The 13,863-nt window shown below is 41.3% G+C and overlaps 1 protein-coding gene across 1 annotated transcript; it reads right to left on the minus strand.

Moving 5' to 3' along the window:
- Window positions 1-1,832: 1,832 nt before the first annotated feature.
- CPOX (coproporphyrinogen oxidase) lies at window positions 1,833-9,067 on the minus strand. The gene is made up of 7 exons (XM_053457138.1): window positions 8,529-9,067; window positions 7,385-7,528; window positions 7,188-7,298; window positions 6,970-7,111; window positions 4,985-5,203; window positions 3,123-3,227; window positions 1,833-3,017 (listed from the first exon to the last, which is right to left on the minus strand). The coding sequence occupies exons 1-7, from the start codon at window positions 8,989-8,991 to the stop codon at window positions 2,930-2,932; spliced, it is 1,272 nt and encodes a 423-aa protein (XP_053313113.1). The 5' UTR covers window positions 8,992-9,067; the 3' UTR covers window positions 1,833-2,929.
- Window positions 9,068-13,863: the final 4,796 nt, after the last annotated feature.

Raw genomic sequence — 13,863 nt, forward strand, 5'->3', positions numbered from 1 at the left:
AAAAAATGTACGAACAATATTGCATGTAACAATCATTGATGTATACCTTTGAAAAGCACTGTATAGATATGCTTTTTTAACCCAGGTAAAGTGCTGCCGTGCAGTATGGGGGATGTATAACTGACAAGTTGGTTGCCTTCCATGAGATCTATACATCCCACATACTGCAGGGCAGCATTTTATCAGCAATATGTAAAAATTATTTGTGCCCTGGAAAACACAACATGGCTCTATGCGCACCCTCTAGATATGCCCGGGTACACAGTACCAGAGCATAAAAACTTCACTTGCCGCCTGTCATATTCAGCCGTCAGCAGTGTTTATGACCTTAGGCTACCACTGGCCTTAAAGTGCCAGAGCCACCTCATTATCGCCAGCCCGGCCCTCTTTACAAGGACTGTAATAAAGAAATAAATACATAAGTAAAGCTCTTCCCTTTTAGAGTGATGGATTATGCATAGAACAATTAAACCCAGATTAATTTGGTAAATTATTGTAAAATTGCTAATGGACTGGCAGCATTAAAACTAATGAAATAATAAAAAGCCAAATTATCTTTGATCTAGGACACTCCAGAGCATTTACTGTGTGTGGGGGGGATATATTTCACTGCAAGCAATTAGTACTGTTTGAAATGTGAAAACTGTTATTCTAAGTTACATCATTTTGGGTGGATTGTCTTTGTAAAATTTAAGAGGGATGCGTTTATCTCTGCACGGTTTATGCGACAGAGTTTTATTCTTACAAATTGTAAAATTAACCTCCTGTCTGCACTTAATTTCCCTAAATTTAGAAGCAGGGAAGCCGGTAAATTTGAGGATATCATGTATGAATAGCAACACAAAATACCAGCCGTGAACGCCGAACCGAATCTTCCACCCCAGTGTGAGCACAGACATTCTGCATGGGGCAGAATTGGAACAGAATTAAAGGGACCCCCCAGCCATCAAATAGACTTTCATGGGAGTCCGCATGATTTTTGGGGGGCAAGTGGGACATGTGACCCAGGCCCCCCCCCAATTGCGGCAGTGTAATTTATGGGTGTTTGCATTGCACAGCATGAATACAGCATTTCTTGTGCTGGGTGATGTTGGAACCCAAATGGGGGCTACCTGTTACATGAACCCCCCTCCTGTACCAGGGGTATTTGCAGAGACAAAGACAAATCCCACTAGGGGCATCAGCGATGGCAGTCAGCTTCATGATGTCACGTGACAGGATCTGCCAGCAAGAAGCTCCTTCCGTAATCACATTACTGTTAGAAATTGTAGTACCTCTCTGCTTGTAAGGAAAAGGTAAGGCTAAGCGTTAATGTATTACAATCCGACAGCCTGGAAGCTGCAGCCGTTGTAAGAGATAGTCTGCGAGCAGGTGATTTGATCCGTTTATGGCCATCAGCATATGTGCATTATAAGCTTTGTGTGTAGTAGTATAGCATCAGAAGTATAGAAGCAGCTTCTCTCCCTGGGGGTGGAGTACCAAAATTATAGGTAGTACATTGGATATATAAATTTTATTGCTTTCTGTGATTTTATACATTTCACATTGTGCGGGGAGACACTTTATGCACTGCTCAGTAAAAGTAAAAAGTGTAATTATATATATATATATATATATATATATATATACACACACATACATACATAATCTGTCACCAACAGCAACCTACACAGTCATGCCAATATCAAACTTATTACACAATTTAATGAATTTCCGAGTAAAACATTTAAACATTACGTAGCTGCTAATTTCATTAAGTTAAGAACACAAATAACCTGTCCTGTCGCATGTATCCCTTGCCCTCCGGCACAAACAGCCAGTCAAACAAAAGATTTAAGCAAAATATTTTATTTGCTGCAAAAGTGTACTTTGCCAACATGGCTGATAGAAATAGATACAAAAATTATAAAATTAACTTTGCATTGGTGGTTCTAAATCACAGATTCCCAGCAGTCCCGAGGCAGTACATTAGTCACGTTCATTAAGGACAGATCCGTTTGAGAAAAACTTCACCAGTGCATATTTTGAAGTGATAAAACCCGTCGCATCATATTTATTAAGCGCTGCGGCATTTTGTGCTAACAGATGGAGGGGGGAAAAAAGCGGCATATTTTTTACTACGATACAGTACTGAATCCTCATTCCCGGTACCCTAAATAAATTGTTTTATCGCTTAAAAACTTTCCCTTATATACACACACATTTTCCCCAGGAACAGTTGCCATGTGACAAAAAGAGGCAGTAATTCGATAACGAAAAGGCAGCCTAAAAGTTTGTATTTTTGTGTAATTAAACCTTCAGAGGAGGGATTAAAAAAGACCCACTTATGCCGCCGTGCAAATATTATTTTGTCCAAGTGAACCTTTCAAAATAATGTTGTTAAAGTCCATGTACATCACACACCAACCGAACACTAAAGCTTCACAGTTGATTTTGTTTTATCCACACCTGGATCAGTTACAAAAATATAAGTATTTATCATTTTAAAATTGCAGAAGTGGTGAGAACTGCATAAAAAGCACAGAAGTCTGTGGTTGGGTCATAGTGGTTGTAATATTCGCTTTAAACAATCTGCTGGCGCTGTATAAATAAAACGTAATGTGTGTAATATGCCAACATGCTATACAATCATTGGCTGGATCGGTATAGTGTGATTACCGCGCACGCAGATGTGTTCAGACTTCTCCACGTTGGCACTCTGTTTAGAATTCTGTTTGAAATCATGGTTCAGTGGCAATAACACAAAAACTTACAGCATCAAGTATATCCAAATGCGCCACAAAAACACCGCGAAGTTGTACGTTTGAGCAGCAATGAGAAGTATAACAGACATAAAAGTTAAGGTTGGAGCACGTTAACACCAAAGCGCCACCGTACAGCATTTCCTGGAATCCATAGTTTGGTGCCACCTAGTAAAAGCAGTCTCTAATCAATGCACCCAGTCCTGGGGTTCACGGAGAATACCGATGATTTCAGCTTCCTTGGAGCCCGGTTGTGGCGAATGCATATACTCCCATCTGGAAAGCAACATGCAAAATGAATCGATCAAGGGATTTACGAAAGACCCTATTTATACATTAATATACCAAACATTATTTTATGTCATCTTGTTCGTTACGTACCTAGCAGTCAATGGCAGGGACATCAGGATACTCTCAATCCTGGAGCCTGGAGTTGCGAGACCAAATTTGGTCCCTCTGTCATACACAAGGTTAAATTCTACATACCTGAAGTGGGAAGAAAAATGAAAAGAATTGAGCAACCAGGAAATATAAAGTTATTTTCCACAGCTCTTTAAAAACACATTTCTATACACCAAGAAAAAGTCTGAGATATCGACAGCACTATAAAAATACTTAATGTTCTGCCCGTTTTCTACAGTATTCAGTCTTCCGTGTCATGTTTTAAAGCTGCTAAGCCGGCTTTAAACACTAAACCTGTGATCCAGTTGAACTGAAGAGCGAGTTATGGGGTGAATCCAAACATTACACTGCAATGTGCGATATATTATTAAACTCTTGCTTTGTCAGATACACTAAATGTAAAAAAAAAATCTCCACAATGTCAGAAATCTATAACTGGGGAAGCAGGTCCGTTAATATCCATTTCTAAGAACGTCTTACAGTTATAAGAACTAGAGACACTAACTTAAATGAGAATGTGACCTACACAAATAAAATGTATTTATTGAAACATAGCAAGCAGGTAAGAAGTTACAATTCATTAACAGTAATCATGCAAACACGCAATCACACTTCATATGGGCACTGATTGGCAGGGGTAAGCAATAGGATTTACCAATACAGCGGCGTAACTACAGGGGTTACAGGCCATGCCTCTAGAGCAGCGGTTCTCAACCTGTGGGTCGCAACCCCTTTGGAGGGGGGGTCTAACGACCCTTTCACATGGGTCGCCTTAGACCATGGGCAAACACATATTTCACAATATATAATGACATAATTTCATGGTTGGGGGTCACCACCAACAGGGTTGTGGCATTAGGAAGGTTGAGAACCACTGATCTAGAGGGACCTTTCTAAACTATTTTGAACCGGCACAGGGAGACAAAAATGTATCAGGGTTACGTGACCTTGTGGTGAAACAGAGGCCGCACAATGTGTGAGCAGCCGGACCAGACGCTGCAGGAGTGGTGAGAGGTGAGCAGAGGCAGGTGGGATGTACGGTATATATGTGTGTGCGCATATATGCATGAATGTGTAATGGTGCGTGTGTGGGAGAGGATGGATGTGTGAATATGTTTGCGTAAGTGAAGTGAGATACAGTGTTTGTTAGAATGGATGTGTACGTGTGTGTGTGTTAGGGAGTATGAGTAAGTGTGTTAACATATGTGTGCCAGAGTATGTTAGAAATGGGGAGGCAATGATGGCACAGACCAGCTGTTGACGTTGGGGGTGCCCAAGGGCAATTTTCTCACCAGGGCCCTATGGTTTCTAGTTACGCCCCTGTACCAATACCATTTTGCATTTATGTGTAAAACCTTCCCCAGAATCATCATATAACTGCCATGCTGGATTATGTTAAGGTTTGTGTTTTAAATATCGACGTGCTAAATAACCTACAAAATAGCATTTTCACCATTAAACTTTTAATGCAACAAAGCAAATATCTCATGAACAGAGAAACACCACCCTAATAACACAGAGCTACCTACGGTTCAGCAGGTCTAAAGCTCTAATATAAGAATCAGGGCAGACACATGAAGCAAGAAAAAACCCCAGTGGGTTTTGAATTCATGGTAAGTATAAATGCAGAAGTGATATGCGGCCAGACAGATGAGAGGCAGATCTGTAAATGCACACCGCACCAAGATAAATCCCTTTATTATGCATAAGCAAAAATACGGCCAATTCTTTGTATAAACAGGGCCCCTCAAAAGGCTTAATATCTATAACCTTGTTTTCCTCAATAGATGTAATTTGACCAACTCCGTAATGACCGAGTGCAAAACTCCATAGCTACTCACCGCCCGCGTCTCAGCTGCTGCCACAGCTTATCTTCTGGGGTGAACGAGTCGTTCTTGTGTTTTTCAACAATAGGCAGGTAACACGGCACAACGGCCTTGGCACAGCTCTGCACAAACTGAAACAACTCTTCCTTGGATGGAGAGTCCAGGTCATCAAAGAATATGCCCCCGACGCCTCGCCGCTCCCCACGATGCTTGATGAAAAAATAGTCATCGCACCTGAAAAACAAGCAGCAGATGTAGTCAGCCTTATGGTTATTAAATAGAACTCAAAGAGAAATGGTTTCCAAGAACAGCTGAATTCCCTATCAGAACTATAGGGCGTCTGTAGCTAAGTGCAGCACAACCATTTCTGACCCGGAGATCTCACGCTTACAAACGATGCCTGAATCAATCAACGGCTTAATAGCCACAAGACAACGTAACAGGAGGAATAAGTCTGATAAGAGGGAATTAGAGCGGCTACTTTAACTGCACACAAGTGAAATAGATTTTTAATAGACACATACTGCTTATTCTAACCCATAAACAGCATTACATAGGGGCAGTGTACAGAACCACGAAATGGTGAGTTTGTGAAAAGTGACAAAAAAAATGATAGATACAAAATGTAAGTATTCAATAAAGGCATAACTCTTGAGCTTGTGCAACCAAAAATAAACTGCAAGTAGAAAAATATCATAAAATGATAAATGAAAGTTTACTATCACTACATACCAGCATTGTATGACACGCTTTTTAAATACTTTGGATTAAAAGAGGGGAAATTCTAGAAGGGGGCCATTATTTAAAATTTAAGTGTCATTCAGAACAGCCTGCCAGCAGAAGTGGTAGAGGCTAATACAGCAAGAGAATTTAAACATGCATGGAATAAGCATAAAGCTATCCTGAATCTAAGACAGAAGGATGATAAAGCTCCGGGTCTTACATCAGGAAAAATGTGCAGACTAGACAGCCGAATGGTTCTTATCTGCCGTTAAATTCTATGTTCCTACATCACCCCACCCTGTTTATCTGCGGAGCACAGGGAGGCTGTTACAGAATCTTTATCTTCCCAAATTAGCTGAGCTGTTCATAGCAAGGATACTATGGCAAAGAGGAGATAAATCTTCATACACCCAACAAACGATCTCAGACAATGTCCAGTAAACTGTACACAGAGTGACATAAGCGGGGCAGCAAGAAACAGAAAACAGAATTTTCATCAGAAACACTAAATATATTCAAACAGGGCTTTCAAAGAACAAAACTAACAGATGGATCTCTCTATCGACTGATCGTGTGTAACGGAGCTTTTGGCCGGTGCGATAGCCCATCACATAAGGAATGCCCATTCCCTTTACATAGGTGTTACTGCTGACACCCACCAGAAGTTCACTTAAGGACAGCTTTCCGTTGCTACCCCTACGATACCAATTATTGTAATCTGCAATGCAGGGCTATGGAGGTGATCCGTTTCCCCCCCCCAAAAAAAAATAAATAAATATAAATAAAAAAATAAAAAAAACATTTTTTGGGAGCCCAGTTATATTGCAGTATAAAGTACAACAAAATAAAATCACTGCCCCCAAACCCATAGTATTAAAAATGATATAATACATATAAAAAGTATGTAGGTGAGGTATGACGAATTAGGAGATTTTGCTGCAATAAATGGAGTCATCGTTCAGCTGTGACGCCTACAGTACAAGTACAGAACAAAATTTAAGATAGAAAATACATTGTTGCGATCTATTTGTATTAAAAAAGTTTGGTTTCTATCCATTATCACTAATTATTACATATTAGTATTATTTTAAAGGAAGGTCCTACTTTTCCTGAATAAAATGATGGATAATTTCCAAATATAGAACATGGGAATCATGCTTTAACAAACATATGGTAAAATATCTTGACTCTTTGGTTATGAAAACCCCCAGGCGTGAAGGGGTTAAAATTCAACAGCAAACGCAGATAAAGTAAAACAAGGTGAACCAAACACATACCACTTCTTAAATTTGGGGTAAAATCCAGGGCTGTGCTTATCACAGGCGTCCTTCAGAGTCTGGTGGAAGTGGACAACGTCCTCCTGATCCAGGTATGTAGGGGTGAGATCTGTACCCCCTCCGAACCACCACTGCTTGTTACCTTTAAACAGGGGAAAGGGGCAGTTAACACACCTTCTAAACCACACAAAAATAACACAACATCTCCAGCTTCTTACCGTCCGCTTCTTCTATTTCAAAGTATCTGTAGTTGAAATGGATTGTAGGAACGTGAGGGTTCTTGGGATGAATGACAGAGCTCACGCCCATGGCACAGAAGGGCAATTTACCTAAATAGAATAAACATTAACATAAATATCCAGTGGTCATCAGATAGTACACTATGCTAGTAACTACTACTACAAACAATGCCTACCTTCTTTAGTTTTAAGGGATTTCCCACGACTTTTCATTTGCATAATGGATTCCTCCGAGAGATACCCGTGGACCACCGACACGTTGACGCCTGCTTTTTCAAACACGTTCCCGTCCTGCAGGACACAGCTGACCCCTCCACCGCCTGCCACAAGAAATACAATAAATGGCACATCCTCAATAAAATACATACCTTTACAACAAAGGTCACGCATATTATATATATACACACATATACACACATATACACACATATACACACATATACACACATATACACAATCATTGAAAAGTTTGGGGTCACTTAGAAATGTCCTTGATTTTGAAAGAAAAGCAAGGTTTGCCCATTAAAATAAAGTGAAATGGATGAGAAATACAGCAGAGACGGGGTTAATGTTGTAAGTGACTATTGTAGCTTTATCACTCCCATCACTCCTGTGCTCCAACAGCACATCATGTTTGCTGATCCAAGTTTAAGTGATCGTTAGAAAACCTTTTTGCAATTATTGTGACGGCGAGAAATTTCCTTGTTCTCCATGAAAACAGCAAAGCGACCCCAAACCTGTGAACAGTACTGATACATACAGTACTAATGCCACAATGTTACGCTGCATCAGTAACCCTTTCTAGACAGATAAAAGGTTAACCCGTTATACTCTCTCACACTTATCTCACTTGTGTAACAAAGCCACACTATACACATTCATCAAACCAAACTCCTGCGGAGCTTAATAACCATTTTATTGCCTCCCTGAACGGGCTGGCTGGGTACCGGTTCTGCTCTCTGGGAGTATTTACTAAAGGGAGTAGTGTTTCCGCCCCTTGACCTAGTTACACGTTATGGAAAGGCCAAGAGCTTGACTGGCCCTGCATAATGTGTAGTTAAATCGGTGATCTCTCATCCCATTGGATTATACATTATACAGGGCCAGCTGTTGTTGGAGAAACCTGTCAGTGTTGGCCCTTCATAACGAATATCTCTCCTGCCAGCCCCCCCTTTAATGAATAGAGCCCTGCGGCATGTACACTATTACTTAGCGTCTGAATTATAGATCGGTTCTCCAGCACTTCCGTAGTAACTACCTGCGGTGCTGTCAGGCAGAGAGTGATGGGAGTTGTACCGTACCGCCTGTGTCCGCACTTACCCTCCTGACGCTGCCATCGGTCAACAATAAACGTGGCCCCTCCATCAGCCTCGGCTAGGGCCCGGCACACCTCTGCCTGGGTGCCCATGATGAGCAGCTCCATTTGGGTCTTCATGTCTTGCTGGTTGTCCCGTAGCTGCTGGAGGTCAGTGACCGGCGGGGCCATAAATCCCTCACACCGCTTAACCAGGTCATCCCCCGGGCTGCCTTCCGCAGGCACGGAGCTTCGGGGAGCCATCTCCGCCCGCTGTAGGTGACTGTACCCCGCTGCCAGTCCGGCTACCACTGCGGCCCCAGCGGCTACAAGCAGAGAGCGCCTGCCCGTGGGGTTCCGGGTAGCGCTCCCGTGCATTTCCCGGACTGCATGGCATAGCGGGATGCGGAGGGAAGCTGAACCGATCAGCTTTCCCCGGAAGGCACGATAAGTGCCGGTCCGAACCGCGGACAACAGCGAAGAAGACATTGCTTACAGCGAGCAACCCGGACAGAGCGCAAAGTGCATGACAGGCTGTGACAGCGATATATGTAGCCGCCCCTGACAAGGCCGCGTGTGCCGGCCAGCACGTCTCCTAGCAGCACGTAGGCGGGGCCAAGAGTGGCGCAAGGGCTCACGGGAGATGTAGTGCGTATGAAGCAAGGGCTCACGGGAGATGTAGTGCGTCTGAATAAAAAGACCGCTGGGAGATATGGGATTAATCTTGCAGAGTTGGGGTGTCTCGAAGGCTACTGGCCAAAATTGCACCCATTTTATCTTTTAGCGGGGATTTCTAGTGATATGAAAGTGGTGTATAATTACTGCTTTTTTAGTTAAAAATACAACAGAATTCTTATGAAATGATATCACTTTTCTGCTGTGGCACAATTAACCCAATAGATGCTATCTGTGACTGTTCCACAGGCTGTCCCTTCAGTAGGGTGATTTACCTCCTCCGACGCTGACAGGAGGGAGCGTTTGCCGCCTATCAGAACCTTTTTGTGTAAATCCACTATGTCTTCTTTCATAGTCTCACCGCCCGGCGGCGCCCGCAGATAACCGAATGCCGACACCTTCCTCACATCTGTGCCTTATCTTTATTCTGCTCTTCTTTAAAGGCAGCACTTTAATATGTTATCTATACAGTGTGCCGGGCAATTTGCTAACAAATGTGTAATTTTATACTGTATGTCAACAAGTAGATTGTTATATCTATGAACGGCAGCTCAACCTAACATAACAAAAGATAGAAACATAGACTATGACGGCAGATAAGAACCATTCAGCCCCTCTGGTCTGCCAATTTAGCCTCTACCACTTCTACTGGGAGACTGTTCCATTTGTCTACCACCCACTCAGTAAAGCGAAACTTCCTTATATTACATCAAAACCTCTGACCCTCTAATTTTAGACCATTACCTCTTGTGATGTCATGGCCATAACCAGCAGAAAAGTAAAGGCTCAGATATGGGTTCACCCAGGGTTTCCAGCATCAAGTTCATAAAGGATCAATCATCTAAAGCCTCATTGTCCCTGTTGCCTTGATAAGATCTTGGGCTACAGTAGGGAAACCTGAAATCATAAGGTATTAGAAGAAATGCCTTTATAAAAACCTTCTAAGAACTTTAGTATGAAATGAATGGAGGACAATATCAGATCCACTGAACTCTTCTCGCATCACTTGGGGAATAATCCTCAAAACCGCGTATAAATCTTTGAAAACCCTTTCTATCTCTTAGTACAGTTAAACTACTACAGACCTCTATTCAATAAGATCAGTCTCCAAGCTTAACTGGAGGTAGGCAATTTGGGGAAACTAAAGTTGATCCTACATCAAGATGTCTGGTAGCTTCATCAACTGTCCTCTGGAGAGTTACTGTAGCTCTGTCAACTATCTCCTATCTTATGCAACTTTGGAGTATCTTCATAATTAATGTAAAAGTGTAAGCTTTGTCATAGTGTCACATCACTGATAGAGCGTCCAATATTTCTGATGCATCTCCTCTGTAACGAGACCTAAAAGGCAGAATTTTGCTTTTATTTATTGGCATCAGACCTTTGTACAAGGATATTCTGGTGTAGCTTCTATTCTTCTGGATGGATTCTTTTCGGACTCTGTCTATGCCTTTGATGGGAACTTTTGACAAATTGAGGAGGTTACTGTCTACAAAATCCATAATTAGTGCACAGAGCTTTTTGATGGGTTATATAGGTCATGTAGAGTATTCTGTACATTTCTGGAGGCTCCATCTCCATAAGGACATAGACATTTTGGAAAGATTTCAGAGGAGGGTTACCAAAATGATAAATGGTCTGCAGGAAAAGAATATCAAGGAAGACTAAGAGAACTTTATATGTATAGCTTGGAAGAAAGAAGAGAAAGGGTAGATGTGATATAAATATTTAAATGCTTAATCGCTTCATGACCAAGGACATAGGATAAATATCACAATAGAAAGACGCACAGGCTGGACAGCTTTATTCACATTAGGAGCGAACCTCAACACAAATGTTTCAATGTACTCACCACCTCTTTATTGATGTGTAAATGGTCCCAATCCATAAAACACACAGACTTAAATCCCCCCCAAATACATCACCCAACCGCCATGACATCATCAAGGACTGACAGGAAATGTTACACCAACACACTGATAACAGCCATTGTAACCTAAACAGATGCATCTTACACAGCAGCTGAAAACAGTGGCATAGTTTTTTTCTTTCTTCAGCAATTTTTTTAAACAGAATCTGAAAATAAACAATGCAGAAAATGAAACAAAAAGCCTTAATTACTCTACCAGGCTATGTTACCCCAGAGAGGTGCTGCTGGTGGCATACTGCCGCAAACCATACCACTCCAGTTTCTCATTCATGCCATGTGGAGATACGGTATCTAAGAAGTATAATCACCGTTCCTCTCTTTGTGATCATTTTTTGTTCCTATCTCTTCTCCTACTCAATGGGGTTACATGTTCTAAAATTTGGTATCTCAACTGCTCCACAGTGTGGCTCACCTCCCTAAAATGCCTGGACGCAGAAGTATCTGATCTGGGATTTCTAAATGCGGTTTTATGTTGAGGCACTCAATCCTTAGATGGTTGTATAGTTTTCCCCACATAGCCCGAACCACGTGGACATATTCAGTGCACATGTAAAGAAGCCTTTTAATTTTATTGCTTGCCCCATTCGAGGATGCATGTATACCCCACCCTTAATCATCCCGTGACAATGATCACAACGTAAACAAGGTTTTGAAAGAAAGATTTGTTGCTAACAGGATCTTGTATCACCTGTGCATCTTTCTATTGTGATGTAGCAGCGGCTGAGTTTGCAGATGGCAGCATGGCATTACAGATTCATACAGATTCCAGAACTTTGTAGGACGACCCTAACCTGTACACTTACAAAAATTGGTCCTAAAGAAGCAAGAACACATTCCCTTTGTCATGGGCTTGCATCAGCAAGGCTAAATCCTACAGGTGAAGGGAGATGGGGCTGTCAAATGACTGCTGGGGCAAAAATGTGGTGATTGAATTTAATAGCACTCTAATTCAATGGGGCTTTAAATGCCTAAACTGAAGAAATAATGTATAAGCCAACTTAACTTGTTTATAGAGTTGGTGCTAATCTCCCCACCTGTGCACAACAGATATGTAACCAATAAAGTAAAGAGAAGAGGGCTGCACACAAACAAAATGGAATATGACATCATATCCCGGCGCTTAGCACTGAAGCCGCTCCCACCGCAGCCATCTTGAAGCAATTTAAGGAAGCTACTTAGTGTACATAGGTAGTTTTATCATACTTAGTATTAATCAGGGTTTATATTATAGATTAAGCTCTGTAGGAGCCTTATAATTACTAATTAAAGTTAAGTTTTAACTTTTCAGGGTTCCTACTCTAGTAGATCTTTTAAATTAATGAATCAGCACCTGTTCTTCGTAAAGGAGTAGGAGCTACCCGTTGTAAGGATGCCACACTGATGAAAAATAGACCAAGTATTTTGTGCATAGATATTTAATAACTGTTTATTCGCAGATATGGTTCAGAGGTTGGAACTGCAGTGAATTTATCAAACCAAACAAATATCATTTTTAACACTCAATTCTGCAATAGAAGCCCCATGCTTGCTATTTCCCATATTGCCACTAGATGGCAATCCAACACAGTTGCTTTTAGTTTTTGTTGGAGCGCCACACTCAATTAAGCCATCATATGCACTTTAATGCAATTGCATGGTTTTCCAGTGCTCTTCTTCTTTAGAGGGAGTGTGAGGGACATTAGAGGGACCCTTTAACCCCTTAATAACAAGATTTTTTTTTTACTTGTAGTATACTTTGCTGTTTTAACATTTTTGCGGTGTTTGCTGTTTATCTATAATTTTCTTCTTTCTCATTTAGTGCAACCACACACATTATATATTGGAGGGGGGTTCAGGACAAGCATTATTTTATAATATCTTCTAATTTACTACTGTTATTTGAGACTGCACCCTCATTAACATCTTACTGCCGATTCATATACCCTCTCCTGCGGAGGTTGCATTACTGGACATGTTCCCGGAGGACTTGCTCAACTCCCATTAGAAACTGTTATCGCAAGCCCTCATTAATGACAAGTCTTGCATTGCTAGATGCTGGATGAACCCTCTGCCTCCCACTATCCATGAGGTTCTTTATTCACTAACAACAACAAGAACTTATGAGTTCCAGTGGAATGATTTTCATGGCATATTTTGGCCCCTCACATGCAGGATTGGTTCTCCTTTCTCATCGCACTCTCTGGTACATCCAGACTATTAGCGACTCTTGATCCCTCCTTTCCCTCTTCCCTGACGGTCACTCTCGCAGTGGCGCTCTTTCCCTATTCTGCGCTGTCTTTCTTCTCGTTTTCTGCTTACATATATATATAGTTGAGGGTTATCTTTGTGTTCATTTGTACCCTACTTAAAGGAGTAAAAAGTATTGTACGATGCATAATATATATATCGACTTGTTCATTCAGACAAATTGTAAATGTATGTATGCATACTATTGGTACCGCAATAAAAAAATTGAAGCCCGAAATATTAAATCACGTGGAATTTGAGCACACCCATTTTCCTGCGCAAATTCAGTCTTGGGGTGATGGGAGTTGAAACCCCCCAAAATGCCTAATATACACAGGTTTCACAACTGTGCTAGATAGCTTTTCACCCAAACACAGTTTTTAGAGCAGTACTTATTAGGTTTGATTAGTGAAAGGAGTCTTTGATTTCATCTCCAGATATTTTACTGCAGGCCCGGACTGGGACAAAAAATAGGCCCAGGCATTTAAGCCTGAGCAGCCCATATTTATTTATTTATTTATTGTTAAAGC

This window comes from Spea bombifrons, chromosome 2, assembly GCF_027358695.1.
Source record: "Spea bombifrons isolate aSpeBom1 chromosome 2, aSpeBom1.2.pri, whole genome shotgun sequence".
Lineage (NCBI taxonomy): Eukaryota > Metazoa > Chordata > Amphibia > Anura > Pelobatidae > Spea > Spea bombifrons.